This window comes from Ictidomys tridecemlineatus, chromosome 8 (genome assembly GCF_052094955.1).
Source record: "Ictidomys tridecemlineatus isolate mIctTri1 chromosome 8, mIctTri1.hap1, whole genome shotgun sequence".
NCBI lineage: Eukaryota > Metazoa > Chordata > Mammalia > Rodentia > Sciuridae > Ictidomys > Ictidomys tridecemlineatus.
In genome coordinates, this window is record NC_135484.1 from 53,886,117 (window position 1) to 53,910,816 (window position 24,700).

The 24,700-nt window shown below is 36.4% G+C and overlaps 1 protein-coding gene and 1 pseudogene across 1 annotated transcript in view; both read left to right on the plus strand.

Annotated features, from left to right (window-relative positions):
- The window catches only part of Ak9 (adenylate kinase 9), a 126,102-nt gene that overhangs the window by 89,300 nt on the left and 12,102 nt on the right, over nt 1-24,700 (plus strand). Inside the window, exons 27-33 of the mRNA XM_040283189.2 lie at nt 4,454-4,578; nt 7,654-7,873; nt 9,593-9,658; nt 19,066-19,275; nt 19,669-19,887; nt 21,275-21,488; nt 23,994-24,195. Of these exons, the coding sequence (XP_040139123.2) occupies nt 4,454-4,578; nt 7,654-7,873; nt 9,593-9,658; nt 19,066-19,275; nt 19,669-19,887; nt 21,275-21,488; nt 23,994-24,195 (1,256 nt within the window). The remainder of the gene's footprint in view (nt 1-4,453; nt 4,579-7,653; nt 7,874-9,592; nt 9,659-19,065; nt 19,276-19,668; nt 19,888-21,274; nt 21,489-23,993; nt 24,196-24,700) is intronic.
- Nucleotides 15,710-16,777, plus strand: LOC101965256 (mitotic checkpoint protein BUB3 pseudogene; annotated as a pseudogene).

Here is a 24,700-nt window from a genome sequence, read left to right on the forward strand (position 1 = left end):
ACTTGCATATTTTCCTCATTTTACAAGGGCATGGGCCAAGGACAAGTTGCTCAAGATTTATAACTGTGCTTTCTACCTCTCAATAGCTTGAGAATATTTCTTTATGATTCAGTATTTCTTTCTTTTTATCCTAAATCCCTATCTCAATACTTTACTCATTTTTAGAATTTGGGATAACAAAAGCAGTTTCATTCTAGAAAGAACTATGCAGTTAATGATAATCTTACTACAGAAAGAGATGATTTGAGTTCATTATCACAATATTTTCTATTTGTTATTATAATATTGTAATCCCCTTAATAAATTATATTTCTGATGGCTGCCTGGTGAGAACATCTCCTAATCAGGATCTTGATTTGAGAGATAATATTGTACGATTATAGGATAAATGGGAAAAAATCAGTTAAGCTATATAAACCTGTGAGGAAAACTGAACAAGGTTTTTGCAAAAAGTGATGAATTATAACATGAAGCCATGTGAAAATTAATCATGTTATCACTAGACACTCCTCTTAGCTCTAGTAGATACTATTTACTGCTTAAAATCACATTGAATATTAGCATAAAGAAAAGAGCTCAAGAGCAGAGGAAAAAAGATTTGAGAATAGTGTGAGACAGCATTTGTCTTAGCTCTGCTACCCAGAAGTTAACAGCAGGAATACCACATCTCTCGGAGGCTTAGAGTGAAAAATCTGAGACAGGAAGGGCAGTCTGCCCTAGCCAAACCACAGACATTAATCAGACATAAATAACAACAACAACAAAAAAAAAAAAACCACCTCTCCACTGGAGTTTGGAGTTTATCGATTATCTGCAATCCAGGAGCCATCTTGGGGCTGCAGCATGGCAGAGCCTACAGAAACTGAAACCCAGATGCATGAGTTTGCAGCTAGGTCTGTGTGGGAATGTCTGAGCCCAACAATCCTGTGGAAATTCAGAAACTGGAAACATTTCTCCATGGAGAACACAGGTTAGAGAGGCTGGAGAGAGCAGGGCTCTCCCCAGCTCCAAGACTTCTGAAGTGCTCAGGGACTGATGGGGCTGGCTACCATGGGTCAGAAGGTTGGAAGAGGGGATGAGGGCAACTTGCTCTTGTCCTGCACAGCCAGCTGGTCTGGCACCCTCCAGGTTCCCAGGCCCACTCAGGTCAGCACTCACCAGATCTCAGCACCAGCCTGGTCCCCAACTCCCTCCACAGTTCGCATCCACCAATTCCCTCATCCCACCAGGTCCAGCAACAGTCTGACATCCAACAGGGCCCTCCAGCTCCCTGATCCCCAATCTTCTAAACTGTCCCTACCCCCAACCCAGCCCATTGCAAGCAAGTACCAGGAATTGTGGGGTCCACAGGCAATGTAAGGGGCTAAGAATAGGCCCCTACACCACACTAGTGGAACCCAAAGGAGATTCCTGAGGTGCAGTCATCCAATTTAAATCTGCAATTGTGTGTGTGTGTGTGTGTGTGTGTGTGTGTATATATAAAATTGTTTTTTTCTTACCATCCTGAGATAGAGCTACAACCACCCTCCAGACAACGCCACCTATCGGCTAAGAAGGGAAACTGAGAAACTTTTGAATTCCAACAGAAACAATTGTTTAATTTTCCATTAATATCCTTTTTTATTTTTTTCCTCTTACATCTCTACCATTTTTGAAACCAAGTATTTTTCATGCATCAGCTTATTGAGGACTAGGATATCTGAATGTATATTACAGTTTTGTTGTGTATTCTTTTTATTTTTACTTTTTTCTTCATATATTTTATATATATATATATATATTTTATATATTTTTTTCTCTCACCTATCTATTTTTCTGGATTCTCTTTCTCTCTTTTTTCCTGCTAACATCCAACCTTTTTAATTCCTATTTCACTCTTCCTATAATTTATTACTTATATTTTCTCACCTTCTTCCTCATAAACAGCACATCCTATACCATTTCTGTTCTCTCTGTCCACCATTTGAAATTGTAAACCCTTTTGCAAATTTACTATTTATATTATAGACAATAATTGAACAATCTCTTCTGTTTGTTGTGGAAAAACTGTAGACATTTTAATAGAAGCTATTTGATTTAAGGCTGTATATTGTTTGCATGGGGTGCTGTTAATATTGGTCTTCCCCTTAAAGGCAAGGTACCAGAAACCTCAGGGACACCATAAGACTACAGGGTAGAAAATGTACTGCCTCAGATCCACACTGCTAGATGAAAACACATACAAACAACATGAAGAAAAAACAAGGGAACAAAGAGCCCCAAACATATCAAGATGCTCCAATAATAGAATCCATTGACAACACAATAGAGGAAATGTCAGAAAATGAGTTCAGAATGTACATGGTTAAACCGATCTGTGACATAAAGGATGATGAAAAGAGTGAAATCAGAGATAAATTTAAGGAGATTTTATTAAGATCATTTCAATAAATAGGGATTCTGAAAAGTCAAGCAGAAATCCTCAAAACGAAGGATTCAGTAAACCAAATTAAAAATTCAATAAAAAGTACCAAAAACAGACTAGACCACTGGAAGAGAGAACCTCAGGCAATGAAGACAAAATATATTCTCTTGAAAATAAAGTTGACCACACAGAAAAGGTGATAAGAAACCACGAAGAGAACTTACAAGAATTATGAGATAATATCAAAAGACCAAATTTAAGATTTATCAGGATACATGAAGTCATGGAGATATAAATCAAAGGAATCACATCTTTTCAATGAAATGTCAGAAAATTTCCCAAACCTGAAGAATGAAATGGAAAATCAAATACAAGAGGCTTGCAGGACCCCAAATGTACAGAATCATAACAGACCTACATGAAGGCACATTATAATGAAAATGGCCAACATATAGAATAAGGATAGAATTTTAAAGACTCCAAGATAAAAATGTCAAATAACATATAGGAGGAAACCAATTGGGATCTCAGCTGATTTCTCCACCCAGACCCTCAAAGGTCCTGGAACAACATATATCAAGCTCTGAAAGAAAATGCATGCCAACCAAGAACTTTATATCCAGCAAAATTAAGCTTTATATTTAAAGATGAAATAAAAACCTTCCATGATAAACAAAAGTTGAAAGAATTAACAACTAGAAAGCCTGAACTATTGAACATTTTCAACAAAATATTCCATGAAGAGAAAATGAAAAAAAAATTTTTAAGTGAAAATCAGCAAAGGGAGAAACTACACTAAAGGAATAGTCAATCAAATAAGAAACCAAGTCAAATTAAAAACCAGAAATAAACCAAAATGACCAGGAATATAAATCATATCACAATAATCGCCTTGAATGTTAATAGCCCAAACTCATCAATCAAAAGACATAGACTGGCAGATTGGATTAAAAAACAAGACCCAACAATATTCTATCTCCAAAAGACTCACATCACAGGCAAAGATATCCACAGACTGAATGTGAAAGGATTGGAAAAAACATCACTCATATGGATCACATAAACAAGCAGGGGTTTCCATTCTCATATCAGATAAAGTGGACTTTGAGCTAAAGTAATTCAGAAGGGACAAAGAAAGACATTTCATGCTCCTTAAGGGAATTATAAATCAGCAAGACATAACACTCATAAATATTTATGCCCCAAAACAATGGAGCATCTATGTACATCAAACAAACCCTTTTCAATTTTAAGAAACTGACTTTCACATACCTCTCTCATTATTGAATAGATCTTCAAACAAAAACTAAACAAAGAAACTATAGAACTAAATAATGCAATCAATAACTTAGACTTAACAGACAGATATAGAATATTTCATCCATCAATGAGCAAATACACGTTCTTTTCAGAGGCACGTGGATCCTTAGAAGTAGACCATATCTTCTTTTAACTTTATTTATTTATTTTTATGTGGTGCTAAGGATCATACTCAGTGCCCCACACATTCTAAGCAAGCGTTCTACTACTGAGCTACAACCCCTAAAGCTAAGCAAAATAAGCCAATCTCAAGAAACCAAAGGCCCAATGTTTTCTCAGATATGCAGATGCTAATTCACAATGGAGGGGATAAGGAAGAGTAGAGGTACTTTGGATTAGACAGAGGGGAATAAAGGGAGAGGAGGAAGTATGCAGAAAGGAAGGATAGTAGAATGAATCTGACATTATTACCCTATGTGAATATGTGATTAGATGAGCAGTGTGATTCTACATGATGTACAACCAGAAGAATGAGAAGTTATATTCCATTTATGTATGATGTGTCAGAATACATTCTACTGTCATGTGTAACTAATTAGAACAAATAAAAATAAATAAATAAATTCTTAAAAAGAAAAGAACTCAAAATTTTAAGTATTTATAAGCAAAAGAATAATAAAAGACCTCCGAGAAAAAAGTAGGTCTTATCCTAATCAATTATGTGATACAATATTATTCATGAATGTAGAGTTTTAAAAACTTGTTTTATTTTCTGATTTTTTTCTGTAGCCTCCAGAAGTACAACTTACAGAAGAAGAAGAAATAATCAAATCAAGTCTAGTGGAAAGTGAGCCATTGCCGCCTGAAATTCTCGAAGTCATTCTTTCTGAATGGTGGTTTAAAGAACCATTCCGGTAACTTAATATATAGAGAATTATGCATTTATTGATTTTTGCTTCCTTTATTCCTAAAGGTAAATTGTAGCACAACAGAAATTTGAAAATTTTCTCTCTTATATTGGTGTAAATTCTTACTTGAGCTACACGTGGGGAAAAGCATCAGTGGCATTTTTGAAAAATAATAATGCCAGGATCCCTCCTCAAACAATCAAATTAGAATGCCAGGGAATGAGAATAGGACCTGGGCTTTGGTATTGTTTTAAGTGCTGCCCACATGATTCTAGTGCACAGTTGTAGTTGTGAACCCATCTTCTAAGCCCATGTACCCCAGCAATGTGCTGGCCTCTTTCCCTGTGGCCTTTTAACAATTACAGTTAAGACCTCTTCCCCACTGTCCAGAGCATTATCCCTTTACCAAATGCCAGACAGGACTGTTCTCCAGGTTGCCAGACTTCAAAACTTCATCTGAATTTCCAAACCAGAATCTCTTGCCTTAATATCCACCAGAAGAGAATGAAATGACATTCACAATACTGATTATAACATACACATATTTGCAATTTACTGTGTCCCCAGGAATTGTTCAACTATATTTTATTCAAGTTAATTTACTTAATCCTTACAATAATTCTAAGGCACAGAAACTTTTATCATCTCATTTTGGAAATAAGAAAACTGAATCATGGAGAAATTAGATAACTGGTTAACTCCATTGTTCCTCTTAGGTCTCTAAACACTCTTTCACCTTGTTCCTGAATGAAATGAGTGAGTGGGATTATTAATCATCAAATTTTTTTAAAACTTCTTGTTCCTTAAATTAGATCAATAGTTATAGGAAACAGGTAGGTTATCTGCAGGCATATAAGCATGAGTTGCTCTTCATTATTTAGTTCCTGATCTCACACAATACATTAAAATATTTATCTCAACATATAGGGTTATATGTAGATAGAGATAGAAACTGAAACTTTTAAAGTATAAAACTTTTAAAGCATAAAACCCTAAATAAAAAGCTGAGTATTATACAACCATTAAAATATATTATAATGAAATTTTTATAATAGCATGTGATGTTAAGTTTAAAAAGAAGATGCAGCTGGGCATGGTGGTTCACACCTATAATCCCAGTGGTTCAGAAGGCTGAAACAGAAAGATGGCATGTTTGAAACCAGCCTCAGCAACTTAGGGAGGCCCTATGCAACTCAATAAGACCCTGTCTCAAAATAAATAATAGAAAAAGGTCTGGGGATATTGCTTAGTAGTTAAGCACCTCTGGGTTCAATCCCTGGTCCCAAAAAAAGGAGGAGGAGGAGGAGGAGGAGGAGGAGGAGGAGGAGGAGGAGGAGGAGGAGGAGGAAGAAGAAGGAAGAGGAGACAGTGAGGATGGAGAAGAAAGCAAAACTATATATAATCTGATAGAGAGATGGACTCATGAGGAACCAACTGGAAAGAAAGAAAATGGCAGTAACCTCTGGGATACAGGAGTATAGATAATTTTGCCTTTTCTCATGATTTCCTCTCTTTTCCAACTTGTCTACAGTAAAATTTGTTGCTCTTATAATCAGGAAATAAAACATTGTATAAATGCTATTGCATTAGTCCTGGAGAGCTACACTAAGGGCTTAACTAAGTAGTAATAGCAGAAATGGCAATATGAATGCAGAGAAGGTGAGCCAGGACTTGACCGTTATATGTGAGGAGCAGGAAGGAGGTAGAGACCTAAATGTCTCTTACATTTGGCACAAGAGGACTGGTGAGTCTGAGAAGTAGCTTGCAAGGGTAATAGTGAGTATAACTTTTTATGTATAAATCATACATCATTTCTGAAGGGCATTTGGATAAAGAAACTAGGCAGTTCTAAGAAAAATCTGAATCAAAACTCAGAAGAAAGTTGGGGTGTAGAGGCAAAGACTTGAAAATCATTGACAAAGAAGTGATAACAGAGCACATAGGAATGGAATTGTTTCTCCTTCAAGAGACTAGACTGGAGGCATCTCTGAAGAAAAGGACACACATATTATGGCCAATATGTACAAAGTTGCCTACTTAATAGAAAATGAAAATTAACATTTTAGAATTAACATCTTTTAAAATATTTTTTGAGTTGTAGATGGACACAATACCTTTTATTTTTATGTGGTGCTGAAGATCAAACCCAGTGCCTCATACATGCTAGGCAAGTGCCCTACCTCTGAGCTACAACCCCAGCCCTTAGGATTAACATCTTTGAAGGCTGAAATTGTCAATCATTCCTAAAAGTTCTGTTATAGTAAGTTCTGTTATATTAAGAACTTTATGTATTTAAATTTAAATACTTAAAACAAATTTTAGATAAACAAGATAAGCAAATTCTCCCTTCCAAAAGGACCAATATTGACTTTCTCAACTAAAAAAAAAGCCAATTTCTCAAAGCCTGATTGTTTTATAAGTACTCCCTAAGGAAAAGTATGTTCACATTCCAGGAATTTCCATGATCCTTGAAGTTTCATTATACTTGGGCAAATTTGACGACCATTTTTTAATATAATCATCTTACATGTAAAAGCCAGAATAAATACAGCAATAATCATCATTAGTGACAAGGACATTCAGGAAGGAAGGTCTGAATTGTCTCATCAGAATAAGAAAAACTATCAGAGTTGAGAGTTTCCGTCAATGGTGAGCTAGCCAAGCATGCTCCTTCTATAATAAAGATGGCATATTTATCAGGCCGGGCACTCCTTCCAGGAAGAGAACTTATCTTTTCCTATGATTCTATTACATCTTTTAGTAAACTTCTAATTAATAGTAATCATCAGCAAACTGATTGGATATAATTTTATATCATAAATATAAGCAGAAGATATTATTATTTTAACACAATTTTATTTATTTTAAAGAAGTACCATGTATACAAGTAGAAATATTAAAAGAAATAAGATAATATGATAAATTTGTTAAATTATTTATTATGTACCTGATATAAAGTTGAGATTTATCAATATATTTTAAAGTTTATAATGTATAGAAATTGACAATATATAATATATATTAAAATCTATAATGTAATATTCTAAGTCAATAAAGTAAAGTATGAAGATTTCCACCTAGCTCCACAGGTTTTATACTGGATGGTTTCCCACGGTATCCTGAAGAGGCCTTGTTTCTAGGGGACCATGGATTTTTCCCAGATACTGCTGTTTTTATACAAGTTGATGATCAAGATATTTTTGATCGCCTCCTTCCCTCCAAAGTCGAAAAGTGGAAGCAGAAACAAAAGAAGAAATTGGAAAGGAAAAAACTCATCAAAGACTTGAAGACAAAAATCAGAGTATGTATCCAGTACAAATGCATAGGAATAAATCTTATAAAATAGAATAATATCTTGTAAAATATTGAGCATCTATGTAAATTATAAAGTGGTCTTCATAAAAATGTAGTTTTTTAAAATTTTAATATCATAGTAAGCATGAAAACACTTTCATTAAATATTATGATTCCTTATAATAAGAATTAAGAATTATTCAAGGATTTTTTTTTTGGTGGGGGTGTACTGGGGATTGAACTCAGGGGCACTTGACCACTGAGCCATATCCATAGCCCATTTTTGTATTTTATTTAGAGACAGGGTCTCACTGAGTTGCTTAGCACCTCACCATTGCTGGGTTTGGTTTTGAACTTGCGACCCTCCTGTCTCAGCCTCCTGAGCTGCAGGTCAAGGCACTTTTTATATTTAACACTTTAATGCTTTTCTCTCTCCAAGGCAAAACAAGGTAAAATCATTTGAAAATCATTGACAAAGAAGTGATAACAAAACACGTAGGAATGGAATTGTTTCTCCTTCTGGTTTCCCTCTTCCAGATTCAGAAGCAACCTCGACATCACATGCTCTGAGAACTTTAGGGACTCAGGCAGGAAAGCCGATTTCAGGACCTAGTTCATAACCTCCTGCATTTGCTCTTTCCTTTTCACTCCCCCTAACTCTCCCCTGGTTCAGATCCTTCCTGGTTCACACCAGCGCTCCTTTCTGACTTCATCTCTGCACCCATGAGGCCATCCTTCCAGAAACTTCCAGACTAAGTTTCCTAAAACTCTATTTTAACCAAGTCATTCTCTCAGGGCCTGAACTTCCCCTCTTCTTCTTGCCCTTGTCCTTGTTTTTTCTCAGCTGGAACAAATGCAGATGGTTCTCTTCAGCAGCTGTCCTGCCATATGCTCCTCCATTCCTCATCTGGAAGTTTCTCAAACCATCCTAACACATTCTTGGTGAAGTTACATGAATCAAACCCTCTGGATTTCTGTTAACTCACCTTACAGTCAGATAATACTGTGTTGATGGATTTAGAGCAGAAAAATGAAAGTATATACTATAGTGGCCACGGCAGCCATATAATGATTAGTGAAACGTCACTGACTGCTAATTTTAGAGAAGGGAGCAGAGGAAAATTAGATTCAGAACATATAAGATGAGTATTAAGTATTTAAAGGGACTCCAGTTTAAAGAGTCCTAAGCCAACTAACCCCAAAACCTGAGGGGAACCGATTAGTTTTCATGTAAACCTTGGGAATGTGTGAGAGAATCCATTGCATTAGATTTAGAGGACCCTAGAAAACCCCTGTGGCCATCTCCAGAATACAAATGCTTTCCTCACATGTACAAATGTATTTTTAGGGTTTCTTTTAGGACATCATATTTTATAGTAAGATAAATAATGACCAAACATTTTCAACAAATTGCCTATAAGAATATGTCTATTTTTCCATGTACAAAATTCGCTGTCACCAAAAAAAAAATGCATAATAAATTTTGAAAAGGAGTTCTTAAATTTGAGGACAGGGTGACTGACCCTAAGTACTGTCTCCCTCTGGAGGAAAATAGCTGGTCAAGGGGCCCAGAAACATGGAAACAGCACAATTAGCAGCACTGCATGCTTTCCTGGAAAATTCCCCATCCTTCCACCCTAATATTATCTCCATCTTGGAAAAAAAATATTAATACTTAAAGATATTATCATTTTTCTATTAAAAGTTTTAAATATTTCTTTAATAGGATGACAATATTGCCAAAAGAAGGGCTGAGCTTATTGCAGAGAAAGACAAAAGAAAAAAAGCAGAGGTAAGTAAATTAAATTGATAAAATTACACATCATTTTTATTTTCCATTTGTTCTCTTTGTTTCTATTTATTTTTATTCCTCCTCCTCCTCCTCCTTTTTCTCCTCCTCCTTCTTCTTCTGGTAACTATTTACAATGACCTTTTATTATATTTGTAATCAGAGAAAAAATGATTACTTCTTAAGAGCAAACCTCTAACAAAGCTTCAGTCATGTCATTCTAAATGTTAGTATTGAACTATGCTTCTTTTGGATTTTCATCTTTTTGCATTTCACATTTCCAACCCATGCCACAGAGAGACAGGCTGGGGTTTGGGAGTGAGGGTGCCCAGAGCCTATGGAGTTGAGCTGGAACTCAAATGTTGATTATCTCAGGCTCCGAATGGAGTGAGGGTAAGCCTGTGAACCCTTGAAGTCAGACACTTGTGCAGGATTCTCAACACATCTTTTTCTGTCCATCTGCTGGATTTTTTTTTAAAGGATAAAGCTTAAAGGTCATGGATTTGTTTTATTTAGAAAGCAGATATTCCCAAGTTGACTTAGCGTTCTGATTGCTACAGTCAAGCAACTCAAGGATACAGGAGTCAAAGAGAAGCTGAAATTAGAAACAAGCTATTTTATGAAAGAACTGAGGGTCATATTTACACAGTCAGCTTCGAGTCATGCCTCTGACCAAGGCAAATGGTAGGAGAGCGCCGGCCTTTCTTTTCCTTCTGGTCTGAGACACCCTTATAACATCTTCTTAAGACTGACCTTCCTATAATCTGATTTCCACCTGCATAAAAATGTTCAGCAGAACAGGGGAAGGAGAAAAGAGGAATAACAGAAAGTGTGACTTGCTGCAAGTATAGCCACACATGGGCATGGTGTGGATATGCTGGATTTCTACACAGTGGACTGAAGATAAAATGCACTGTAGCCGTGGGCACACAACTGCAGAAGAGGAGCCCACACAGTGGGCTCTGTCAAAACAGAGTGCTCACAACTGAGAATATATACCAAACCATTAGACTGAGAGAGAGAAAGCACAGTCTAAGAACAAGAAGCCTCCTCTTCATTATTTGCCTTGGCCTGACTGACTGACTGCTTTCCTTCCTTCCTTCCATTAACAAATAGTAATTGAGCTCTGTGCCTAATATTACTTCAGATTATGACAAGTAAGCCATGAACAAAATTTTCAGAAATCTCTGGCCTTGTTCCAGTGTTCATTCCCTCATCAAACATATCCTAAAGCCTGCTCAGTCCAAGGTGTCATGTTAACATTTACAGTAAAGAAGACCTCCTCACCTGGAATCAAGAACAGTTAACTACATGAGGCCCTGGGGAATCCCAGTGATCCCCTGAAGAATCACTTTAAAAGTCTCAGGAATGAATTACTGAAAGAGGCCAGATTTTGGAGCCAAGCAGACCTAAACTGGACCTACTAACTGTTCTTTGCTGGCTCTTCAACAGTGACCTGTAGCTCTCAATCTGTTGTTGTTTTGTTCTAGCAGTATAACATTGAGCAAGTTACTTAACCTCTTTAAGCCTAGTGTTTTCATTGTAAAATGAGAAAAGCTAATAATTTTCAGCCACCCTAATTAATAATAGTTTAATTTTCCTTCTTTGCTACTCTAGTTAAATCTTTTTGTTATTGTTGTTGTCAATAGACCTTTATTTAATTTAATTGCTTATATGTGGTTCTGAGTATCAAACCCAACGCCTCACACGTGCCAAACAAGTGTTCTATCACTGAGCTACAACCCCAGCCCCTGAAATTTTTTTAAGAATTAGTGTTCAGGATAAATTCTTTTTTTTTTTTTGGTATTGACACATTCTTAATTTATGATTTTTCCACTTAACATTGGAATCGTATGTTTTTTTTTAAATTTTTCATTTAAAGATCCAACGTTCTATTTTATAGACTAAAGAAGATTTTGTAAGTTACCTCTCCTAAGGCTTATTCTATTGTAAAATTGACTGTGTATCCCACATGATTAATTTATACAGCAAACTTTTAGAACATAACTCTTGAGTTTTTTTTTTATTAAAGATGAAAACTATGTACTGACAATTTTTTTCCAATACCTTTAATGAAAATTTCATAAGATATGTCCTGCTGCTACCTCAGACAACAAAACATTGAGTGAAATGCAGCACTTGAGGGATCACTTGGTGTGATTGTCATATTGGTTCATGTGACACCTGAGTTGAACCCATTCTGAATCCAGATATACTCTGCTGTCCTGAGCAGAGATGGGGCGGGGGATGGGGTTCTAACCTCTCTATCTTCTATTTGAGCTGCAGAATATGCAGTTCCATGAGTTGCCTTCCCAGTTTTGTCCTCTTGCCCTAAGCTAAAACCTTTGCCATTATGTCTGATTTTTGAGCAGCACATAAAACATTTTTAATGGGAGAAACCACGTCACCATCCCAAAGTGACTGCGGGCATTAATTTTATAGGAAAATATCGCCATCTCGTGGACCTTCAGTCTCAGAACGTGACTAAAGAATGTTCTATAAGCCAAGCCCTGGCCTTTTTCTTCTCTATTCCTCTCTTCAGTCCCTGCTCTCTTCTGTCCACTGGTTCTGATGCCTGGGTCCCTTCTATCAGGTGTTGAGTAGCCAGCAGAAGGAGAAAGCCAGGAAGAATAAGAGCCAGGGAGCAAGTAAGCACAATTGTGAGACTCCACCTGGGTGAGTAGTTAAAAGAGATACATATCCTAAGCATGGAGGGAAAGCCAAAGTCAGGATCCAGAAGAACTTGAAACAAGGTCCAGGACCAAGTAGCAGGCCCAGACCATCTCTGATACCTCCTAGGGAGGAGGCAGTATCTTTAGACCCAAAGGCTAAAGTTCAGAGGACACTTCAGAATGAATCAACAAACAAGGCTTACCGGGGGATATACAGGTTGGAGATTGTGATTCAAGACATTGAAAACCATAGAGTTGATAATAGTCCTCAAAATCCAGAATTAGAGGCACCCTTATTCTCTCAATTGTAGATTTGATGATGAAATAAAAACCTTCCATGATAAACAAAAGTTAAAAGAATTTACAGCTCAAAAGCTTGTACTACAGAACATCCTCGGCAAAACATTCCATGAAGAGGAATTGAAAAACAACAATGACTCCTTAAGTCAAGATGGCACCTGGCAGTTTGCCAGGAGGAGTTTGTGAGGCCACGCCACCGAGCCATCAAGTGAAATGTGCTTTTGGGGTCTTGGTCTTGGCACCTTGGGTTAAGCACCCAGGGGTACTTAATCACTGAGCCACATCCCCAGTCCTTTTTTATATTTTATTTAGAGTCAGGGTCTCACTGAGTTACTTAGGGCCTCTCTAAATTGCTGAGGCTAGCATTGAACTCACGATCCTCCTGCCTCAGCCTCCTGAGTCACTGGGATTACAGGCATGCACCACCACGTCTGTCATGGGATCTGCTTTTAAACTTTAAAATGGTGAGAATGAGAAGTGCGTGGGGGTGGGTGTCATCAGCCTGAGGGGCTCAGTCCTCTTAATCATGGAACACAGAGTGGGTCCCATGGTCTGTTTCCTTCAAGATCTCTAGGTTGATGTCAAAAATCAATAGACAACTTTTGGAATATACTCACTTCTAAGTTTCTAACAACGTTTTTTTTCCCCTTGATTTTATGTAATATAAAGAAAGTACATTGTGTAAGGAAGCAGTGTATGTGGGTATGATTCATCTAGACTCACAATACCTAAGATTCAAAGGTTTGTAAAGAATCTGTCCTGGAGGAAAACATACTTGGGAAATAAGCTCATGGAGCCTTTCAGATTTAAAATTACAGTTTCTTTTCTCTTCCCTTAATTTCCTTTCTACCTATCCTTTTTCTTCTATCCCCCTCATTTTGTGTGGTTTTTAAAAGTGATTATAACTGACATTATGATTTAAATTTTTGTATCTACATGCTCATTGCTCATTATATATGGAAATATAACTCAATTTTGGACATTAAAAAAATCAATGAAAATCAGAAAAGGGAAGTATTACACTAGATGAAAAACTATCAAAGGAGAAACCAAGTCAAGTTTTAAAAAATTGGAAAAAATATTAAGGGAATTATAAGAGAATGTGGTGATCCAAATAATTTGCTCCTGTACCAGGGAAGCCTGTGAACTTGTTTGTTTTACTTCTCTGTCTTCATGTCTCCCTCTACCTCTCTTCTTTCTAATAACAAGCATTCTGGCTGTAGTCACCACCACTCTCCTGTCCCACTGCCTGCAGAATCAGCCTCCCCCTACCTTCTCTACTAACAGGAAGTTATCACACACTTACTGCGCATCTTATTTTCAGTTTATCCCCTCTGTTTTCTTTGTTTATTTTTGGTTTCAGAATTGGGGATCAGGATCAGGACCTATTTATTTTTATAGTTCCTATTTCCCTCCTGAGATTTCTTAATTACTATAATAATAGTTTACTTCTACTCATTGATTATAATGATAATAACTGCTTTAAAGTTCTTATTAGGTAATTCTAACACCTGGACTGGATAGTTGGTTATTATCTTTATTCATGAGAATGTGTCATACTTTTGTGATGCTTCCTATTTTGAGAAATTTTAGATTATATAACACAATTGTAAATATTATATATGGAGATTCTGGATTTAGTTATTTGCCTCCAAAGACAACTGGATACTTTTGTATTAGCAGGAAAATAACTTGATAAGATTAAACATGTAAACTGCTGTACCTGCGATGGGTGGCAGCTCAGTTTTTATAGTTCCTGAACTGCGAATATATGCGTGGTTCACGGCTCAACCTGAGGCTCAAACAATATTTACACATTTAATTTAAAATAGCATCCCCTCTCTGGCTCTCTCATCTCCAGGATTTACCCTCATTCTGCAATGGGCCTGGTTGTAACAGCTTCCCGTAGTTGCTTTGTCAGATAATGAACTTTCTATCAAAATTTTAGCGATATGAACCACCACAATTCTAAGACTGTCCTCTGGTAAATGTACAAAATCGGAAGAGTTACCCTTGTTCGTGTGCTTCTGTCCTGTTCTGACTACTCTCCCAAATCTGCTTTTGATTACTCTCCAGAACATTTGAATGAATTAGAGTGAAGGAGAGAGAAGTCGGTTTTGTCCACAGTTTATGGTTATCTGTTAGAGGTTAAATGAATTTATTTCTTCATAATGGAAGCAGCTCTCTGAGACCATGAAGTTTAGAATACACGTCTCTATCATAATGACTAAGAGATGCAAGATGTTAGGAAAAAGGCGGAGGGATCAGGGTAGGGGACAATGTCACAGGAAATCAAATTGCCACCTTTAGAAAAATGAAATCTTTTTTCTTTAGGAAGAATTAACTTGTGTGTCTTCCAGATGATCTGCTGTGAAGATTTTTAGGATGTTAGCCTTTTCAAAAAATTAGCATTGTGTATTATGCTAGAGGTACTAACCAAAGCAATATGATAAATAAAAGAAATAGTATATAGGGCTGAGATGTAGCTTAGTGGTAAAGCCCTTACCCTGCATGAGACTCATAACCAAAACTTATTTGCATATAATTTGATTCTAAGGGAGTAAACTATAGGTCACCTCTACCAGCCCCTCATGTAATAGTGACATTGGCCACCCCAAAGAAAAAAAATGTAAACAATTTCTAAAGGAATTAAATAAAATGTCTAGAAGACATTAGATGCTACAGAACATTGCTCACAGAGAGCTACAATTGCTCTTAATTGGTCAACTTAATCTTTTTTTCATAAAAATAATCAACCAAGGTCACCATATTTTTTTAAAGAGAGAGAGAGAATTTTTAATATTTATTTTTTAGTTTTCAAAGGACACAACATCTTTGTATGTGGTGCTGAGGATTGAACCCGGGCCGCACTCATGCCAGGCGAGCGCGCTACCGCTTGAGCCACATCCCCCAGTCCCAATCACCATATTCTTTTTTTTTTTTTTTTTTTTTAATATTTATTATTTTTAGTTCTCGGCGGACACAACATCTTTGTTGGTATGTGGTGCTGAGGATCGAACCCGGGCCGCACGCATGCCAGGCGAGCGCACTACCACTTGAGCCACATCCCCAGCCCCCCAATCACCATATTCTTGATGAAAGTTATCAAGAAGAAGGAAAACTAGGACAAAACAAAAGAAAAACAAAAAACCAATAGGTCATAGAATTAATAGATAACCCAGGAATATTAACCATTTAAAGAGTTCCAGTGGGCTGGTCTCGTCTTCTACGTTGCGCCTCTACGATGTGCCGGCCAGCTCCATCTAGCTCAAGTACCAGCACCCTGGCGCCATCCTGGACTGCACCTTCTAGGATCCAACGCATGCCTGGAGTGGGGGATTAGATCATCAGTTGAAAATGCTTGATTTGAACACTGATGAAGAAAATCTTGCTGGAACCCATGATGCCCCTATCAGATGTGTTGAATACTGTCCAGAAGTGAATGTGATGGATATTGTTAAGTTGGGATCAAACAGTTAAATTGTGGGATCCCAGAACTCCTTGCATTGCTGGGACCTTCTCTCAGCCTGAAAAGGTGTATACCCTCTCAGCGTCTGGAGTCCGGCTGATTGTAGGTTCAGCGGGCCCGCAGAGTGTTGGTGTGGGATTTACGGAACATGGGCTATGTGCAGCAGCACAGGGAGTCCAGCCTGAAATACCAGACTCGCTGCAGAAGAGCAATTCTTAAAAAGCAGGGCTATGTATTAAGCTCTATTGAAGGCCTGGTGGCAGTTGAGTACTTGGACCCAAGCCCCGAGGTACAGAAGAAGTAGTTTACTTTCAAATGTCACAGACTAAAAAATAAATAAATAAAAATAATATTGAGCAGATTTACCAAGTCAATGCCATTTCATTTCACAATATCCACAATGCATTTGCCACAGGTGGTTCTGATGGACTTGTAAATATTTGGGATCCATTTAAAAAAAATGACTGTGCCAGTTCCATTGGTACCCTACCAGCATCGTATCACTTGCCTTCAGCAATGATGAAACTACACTTGCAATAGCATCATCATATATGTATGAAATGGATGACATGGAACATCCTGAAGATGGTATCTTCATTCGCCAAGAGACAGATGCAGAAACAAAACCCAAGTCACCATGTACTTGACAAGATTTCATTTACTTAAGTGCCATGTTGATATTAACAATTCGTATTCCCCAATGGTGGATTTATTACTATTAACAAAGAAACCAGGACAAATATTAATTTTAATATTATAAGAACCTGAAAATAATGGAAAAGAGGCTTTGTTTTCTTTGCTTTTTTAAAAAATGAACAATTTCCTAAATGTATGAGATGGTTTGATGGTTTGCTGCATTAAAGGTATTTGGGCAAACAAAAATCAAAAAATAAATAAAGAGTTCCAGTGTCCTTAGAAAACTCAAGAAAAAACTTGCACTTGCAAAATAAAAATAGGATGCTCTGAAAAATCAAAAAGCAAAAAAGAATTCATGAGAACTCAAATAATTTAAGACAAAGATGAATGATAGTTTAAAATGAAAAATCAAAGAAGTTTCTCAAGTATAGAACAAAAAACACAAGAGATAAGAAACATCAAAGAAAGAACTGACGATAGAGTTAATCCAAAAGAGTCAACATCAATGCACATTCTAAAAGAGTGAAAACAGAAAATAAAAGAGGAAATAATGTAAGAAATATCAGAAGTGACGTTTCCAATATTGAAGAGAGCAATGGGTCTTCAAATTGAAAGGGTTTACCGAATGCCAACCAGAATAAATGAAAAAGTTATTAGACATACCCTCACATACCCTCATGAAATTTTTGATTGGCAATGATATAAACAAGATCTTAACTATTTCTAAAATTTAAAAAAGATGTCCACAGAGGAATGTGGATAAGCTTTATGTCAGACTTCTCACTAACAATATTGGATGATAGAAAACATAGACCACCTTTAAAATTCTAAGTTGAGATGATTTACAACCTGGAATTTTATACCTAGCCACACTATTTATAACATGGGAGAATGAAATTAAAGACTTTCATATATTTAAGATCTTTGAAAATTAGCTTTTCATGTATTATATGAAAAAGTAGCCAATTGATATGGTAGATAATGCTGCTTCTGCTTGCAAAACAAATAAACCCCCTAGTAATATGGGGGAGAGGAGAGAGATAAGAAAAGCATCATCCAAACATGGGATAAGTTAAAATGTGGCATAATTTTTAATAAGAATAAAAGTAATGTTTGACCTTGATACTAGAAACATTCTCCTTAGAATAGAATGTTTCTTTTTTCTTTTTTATTATTTTTTCTGTTGTTGTTGTTGTTTTAGTTATAAATGGACACAACACCTTTATTTATTTATTTTTATGTGGTGCTGAGGATAGAACCCAGGGCCTCACATGTGCTAGGCAAGTGCTCTTCCGCTGAGCCACAATCCCAGCTCCAAGAATGGAATATGTTGCTTTTTTAAAAAAATTTTTTATATTTATTTTTTAGTTGTAATTGAACACAATACCTTATTTATTTCACTTTTTTATTTTTATGTAGTGCTGAGAATCAAACCTAGGGTCTCTCACGTGCAAGGCAAATGCTCTACCACTGAGCCACAACCCCAGTCCCTGAAATATGTTTCTTAATAAGGAATTGCATTCAGGAGTAGAGTCCTTGGTAACTGGGTGGGCAGAGGTTTGGGGAAGTGAGGTGTCACAATAACCCCCAAGATCAAGATAACTTCCTAGTTTCTGACTGGAAGGCCATGCCTCAACTGAGACAAGGAATACTTGGGGAGTTTTCTTGGGAGTGGAGTCAACACAGGAAAATACATATTATGAGGTTCAGTTTTGTGCTAAGGGAACCATAACTCTTAAAATCTGTATTCACAACTTAGTACCAAAATCCTACCATGGTCTTCAATAACCATTCGTGAATTAATCACATACCTCAAATGGAATATAGTCTCCTAAAAGGATAGTGACATTATTAATACAGTACTTCATACCGAATGACTATAATAGCGCAACAATGGCTATCGTTTTCATACTTACCTTGTGCCACAGAGTTTTCTAAGGACTGTCTGTGTACTAACTCATTTAATGTTTCCTAAAATCCTGTAAGGTAGGTACTTTCACTATTCTGTTTTCATATAAGGAAACTGATCATATTCTAGTTAATACATTTTTAATACTCTTTGACTGCATTAAATATTCTTCCTGAAGCCCATCAAAAACATGTAACATTCTAACAACCATGGACACAAATAATATTAACTATTTTATCTCTTTATTTACTTATGGGGTCTCTAGGGTGTCAGAGTCTTGAAGGTATTAAATTTCTGGATGCCAGATGAATATTGTCATAGAATACCAACTGATATCAAGTTATTGTAAAGTACTCTAGATGGTTTAGTGGTGTCAATTGGCACATATTTTACATGTATAGTAAAAGAGTGTTTTCTTCCTTAGGGTGGATTTAGGGAAGATGAAGAAGTTAGTGAGGAAGAGCCTGACGATGATGAAGATGATATTGAAAACACCCTCGAAGAAGAGTTTCCAAAAGATGAAGAAGAGATGAGCGAGGAAGATGAAGAACAGGAAATTGATGCAATTGACCGCCTGAGAAGTGAACTGGGAGAAAAATTTGAAACAGAAATGAGTAATTTACAAATGATACAGGTTCTGACTTTTCCTTCATTGTTTCATAATGCAAAAAGTAGCATTTGAGAATGAAACAAAATCAATTTGGTTTACGCCTTATTTTTTTTTATAACATTTCAAAAGAAGTATTTATTTTAGGGCTGTTATTCCCTTGTGTCAGTTAAGAATTCCCACTTAAGAATATGAAAACAAGTCCATAAACCAAGAGCAACATGAAGCTTTACAGGGTCAAATTAAATTTAGCTGTCAACACACAGCTAAATTTTGGAAAATATTTGTTTTCTCCCAGAATGAGTAACCATCAGGGACTATGTGCTATGACTAAATACCACCACAATGCTCATTACCATTGACCTGTGATAACTGGTCTTTTGCCCACTAAACATGAGATTTTATGATTTTTCTCCTCAGGATGAATTTGAGAAGTTTTTAATACCAATGATTCATATTAATGGAGCTCGGAAAATCCACATTGTACAATATATATTGCATACAAAACTGAAGCCATTGGTGGAAAATCGTGAGAGCATTTTTGAGAAATGTTATCCAATATCCACACAGCTTGCCGAGAAAATGCTTACCTTTACCTACAAGTATATAAGTTCATTTGGTTATTGGGACCCTGTAAAGGTAATTTTAGCAAAAACATCGAAAGCCATGTTTTTTCTTTCTTTTTTTAAAAAAAATGTGTAATATTCTTAACTTATTACAAAAATATTTGGGAATTTCAAATGAAATTATTAAACTTTCATCTTTTTTATTATCAAATGTGTATCATAGAGCAGGCACCCCTCCCCACCCTGAGTTTCTTCTTATCCTAGCTCAATAATGATGATGCTGACAATAATGTTGACCTGTGGCAACTGTCCTGGTGTAGCGCTCAGGGAGAAATAATATTACCATACTAGTTTACACCTACTCTGTCAAGTCCAAGAATGACTGATCTGATGGCTATCTGATGCTGTAATAAGATATTTAAACCTAACTTGAATTAATTACATAATCCTCATTCTCATCAATATGAAGATATAGGACTGCTCTTCCCACTCCATTCCATACTCAGATTAGGCTGCCTTTCATGGAGATTTTTCCCCTTCATGACTGATGTTAATGTTTATGTGTGAAGGATTTCATCATCTGTACCAAATATGTGGAAGAGAACCTAATGGAATTTGCCTTGCCATCATACTCCAAAAGATAATAACCCAGGAACCCACTTCTATTAGTCTGCTCTGGCTGCCATGACAAATCACCACAGACAGGACATCTTAAATGACAAAAATGTATTTTCTCACAATTCTGGAGGCTGAAAATTCAACATCAAGGTGTTGATAGGCATGGTTTCCTTGAAGTCTTTCTGCTTGGCTTGCAGATGGCTGCCTTCTGAGTATACACATGGAGTTTCCTTGATTTGTGTTCCTGGTGTCTCTTCCTCTTCTAAAAGGACATTAGTTTTATCGGATTAGGGCCCTATCCTTGTGACCTCACTTAAACTTAATTGCCTCAACATATGAATTATAGGGGAGAGGGGACAATTAAATCCAAAGCACCACTTAGGAATGGATCTGCACCCCTTGGCAGAAACAGTCAATATATACTAAAGATAATATAAAGGAAGTAGAACTATAATTTCATTAACTGATAGAAAATATTTCATTGATTGTATACAGGTATACAATAATTTATACTTTTTACAGTTATTTTATATTAATATCTGATTATAGTTTTCTTAGTCCATAACAAAGATTCTTTCTTTTTATCTTTTTTTTTTCTAGTACAAGGGGGGTGAATCCAGGGGTGCTCTACCACTAAGTTACATTCCCTGGGCCTTTTATTTTTTATTATGCAGTAGGGGCTTATTAAATGGTCAAGGCTGGCCTCCAACTTGAGAGTTGTTGGGATTACAGATGTGTACCCCCACAATTGCTCACATCTTATTTCACAAATTTTTTAACGTATTTGGAAGAAATGCTGTGTAAATTAATGCTAAGATCTTTCAAATTCAATTGTTTTGCAGTTATATGAAGGAGTAATATTCAAGCCAGTTGAAAATGCAGAGAATCCACTTTATCCTGTAATCCATCGTCAGTATATTTACTTTTTATCTAGTAAGGAAACTAAAGATAAATTCATGAAGAACCCAATCAAATATATACGCCAGCCCAAACCTAAGCTTACTGTGCCTATTAGGATTGTAATTGTGGGACCTCCAAAATCTGGGAAAACTACAGGTGAGCTTGTATATATATCTTTGTTTTCCTCAAGCATGAAAAAATCTCCTGAAACACAGTGCCAGCATACTCCAAAAGATAATAACCCAGGAACCCACTTGACTCAGAAACCATCAAAATTGACTCCGAGATTTAAAAAAAAAAAAACTAAATAGATCAATAACCATCAGAAAAGTATGTTAGATTTCTGTTTCTGTAACAAAATACCTGAGATAATCAATTTATAGAGAAGAAAGTTTTATTTTGGCTCACAGTTTTGAAGGCTTCAGTCCATGGCCAGGTGGCCCCTATTGTTTTTGAGCCTGTATTGAGGCAGCACAGCATGACAAGGAGTGTTCATCAGAGCAATACTGCTCACCTGATGGCTGGGTCACAAAAAATAGAAAGGAAGAGACCAAGGTCACACAACCTTGTTCGAAGATAAGCTTTCCAACACCTAAAACCACCACAAAGCCCTACCTCTCTCCTCAGTGTCATGGGCTGGGGACCAAGCCTTTAACATGTGGGCCTTTTTGGCATACAAACTCAACTTACAGCAAGAAGGCAGTCAGAACTATAACCTGACTTAAAAACAGCTAGGATCAAATGGCTTAGAGAAAAATCATATCAATCTGTAGTTTAAAAAATGCAAATTCATTATCTTAATCATTGCTAAAAGATGCATTTCTATTGTGTTTGAATTTTGTATAATTTTGAACTGTAGTTTTTGTTGTTTGTTGTTTCTGTTTTAAGGCAGTAAGTCCAAAAACTAATTGGTTGTACTGTTTCCAAATGACATGGCAAAAATATGAACAGTAGCCACAATGAGAATAGAATAGAAAGTACGGATATAGGACATAATTCAAAGAAAAAAGTTACAAGGTCTCAGCGGCTGACTGAAGAAAGAGGAGAAACAGGTCAAAAATTAATTTGTCATCATGAATAGTAACGGATAGTTATGTGTTCCAGCTTTTCAAATGAAAAGTTCACTTGCCCATTTAAACTTCTTAATACAACAAGGGTCATATTCTTAAAATTCATAAAGATAATGGGTTTTCCCAAGGACAGAAGAACTTTGACATCCAAAATAAAATCCCACATCCAGAGCAAAGGTAACTCCATTTTGCTAAAATGGAGGTTAATTTTTGAATAAGATGTCAAATTTTAAAACTTAATTATTTTCAGAACTTTAAAAAAATAGGTCTGGTTCCAGCATTTGTGGCGAAACTGAGATTGCTCTGTGGATCTCACAGGGGCTTTCCTTTTGGGTGGCCCTGATAGTTGATTTGTTCAGCTATTCCATCAGATGAGTCTAATGGACATTAGAATTTCAATATCCATTCCATCTACACAATAAAACTGTTGAAAATATCCAATAAGGCCACAGAAGGAAAAAACAAAAACTGCCTCATAAGCCATAAGTCACTATAAAAATGTCAGGTGTGCCATTACAATTTTTAAAAAATTCTTTCCTAAAGGATTAACTGAGACCTAGTTGTAAAAGGTATGCGATCCTGATTGTAACATGGAATTCAGTGATGGGCAGATAGGAGAATGGTACCATCCAGAATATTGATTAATAAATACAGCTACAATTGAGTCTCTGCATCCCCCAAAAAATAAAACCACTAAAGGCATGACAGTGCAGTTATGTTGGGTCATGGGCTAGAATGGAACTAATCCATCGTGATGTCTTATTTAAGAGGAATGAGTGGGCGATTATGCGACTTATGGCCCTGAGGTAGGAACCAGATGCCAGATAAAGTTCACTATTAGCTACCCCCAAGTTAAAATGGGATCAGAGCAAGAAAAGGGACATGTAATTGGACGAGTAGGTGGTTTCATGGAGGATGGTAGATTATGGGACCACGGTTGGTACGGGATAGTCATTTGGAACGAGAGAGATTTATGACACAAATATGGTATTACCGCTAGTGATCTTAATGTGCTCTGTACTATAAAGAGTTAATATTATGGCAAGTACTGTCATGTTGGTGAGCTTATTATGTCAAGTTATGATGTACTGTATTATGTACTATGTGAGTATTATGGACGGGTTTATATGCATGGTGACAGTTCTATTAATGTTGATTAAACATAGGATGTCCTATGTACGTCTACATGTATATGGGTTAGTGATGGTATTATGGGGAAAGGCATTAATGCATTCTGTACAAGTTGTTACATTGTTATTTTGGACATGGTCCCAAATATTAAGAATATACATAGGAATTATTGAAGCGCTCTCAAAAATTTTGCTACTTCATGCAGCTAGAAGAAGATGGGTTTGGTTATGGAAAACCCTCCAAGACACATGAACTCATTAGTCAACTTCATCAATCACAAACCTGAATAACATATCTCTGACAATTATTATTTCAGTAAAATGTGGCAATTTTAATTTTCAGATTTTCTTTGAGGAGTATGAAGATTAGTTGGGTATTGATATCATTAACCAGAGTCTAAAAGTAAGGTTAACTGATAAATGTGTGAAGTGAAATATGTTTAACATTTCATATTTTTCAGTGGCCAAAAAACTCGCAAGTGATTATGGCTTAAAACATTTGTCAATAGGAGATGCTTTGCGTACTATATTGAACAATCATGCAGAAACAGAGCTGGGATTGATGTTAAATTGGCATCTCCATAAAGGAATGGTAGCACCTGATGAACTGGCCATCCAAGCCTTAGATCTTGCTCTGATGGACAGTGTGTGCAATACTTCAGGGTAAGAAAGTAGGATGGGAGGAAGGGCCATCAAGAAATTGCTCACTAGCAGTTTAAAAGCACTTATCTTAAAGAGAGTTTAAAGCTATCATATAGGTTACAATGTACTTCTCAAACTTGGAGCAATAATATAGTTACATATTTTAAATTCCCTCAAAGTGAGACTCAACTTGAATGTTCACTTGCTAGATTAGCAGGCAGACCACTTCATCCCTGCAGAACCTCCGAGTTGTACAAAGGCCTCCAGGCTTACACAGTCCACAGAGGAGACCCATGTGACTTCTACACCCCAAAAGTGCTTCTTACTGCCCCACGGAATTTTGGAAATGCAGCCTTCCCTGTCTCAGATGGTGCTGATTCCGAGACAAGGTTAAAGATGAATTTGATGCCATGAATAGTAAAGTATAGTATAATGTTCCAGCTCTTCAGATGAAGAATTTGTTTGTTAACTTAAACTTCTTAATGTGACATGTCATAATCTAAATGTTTATAAAGATAATGGGTTT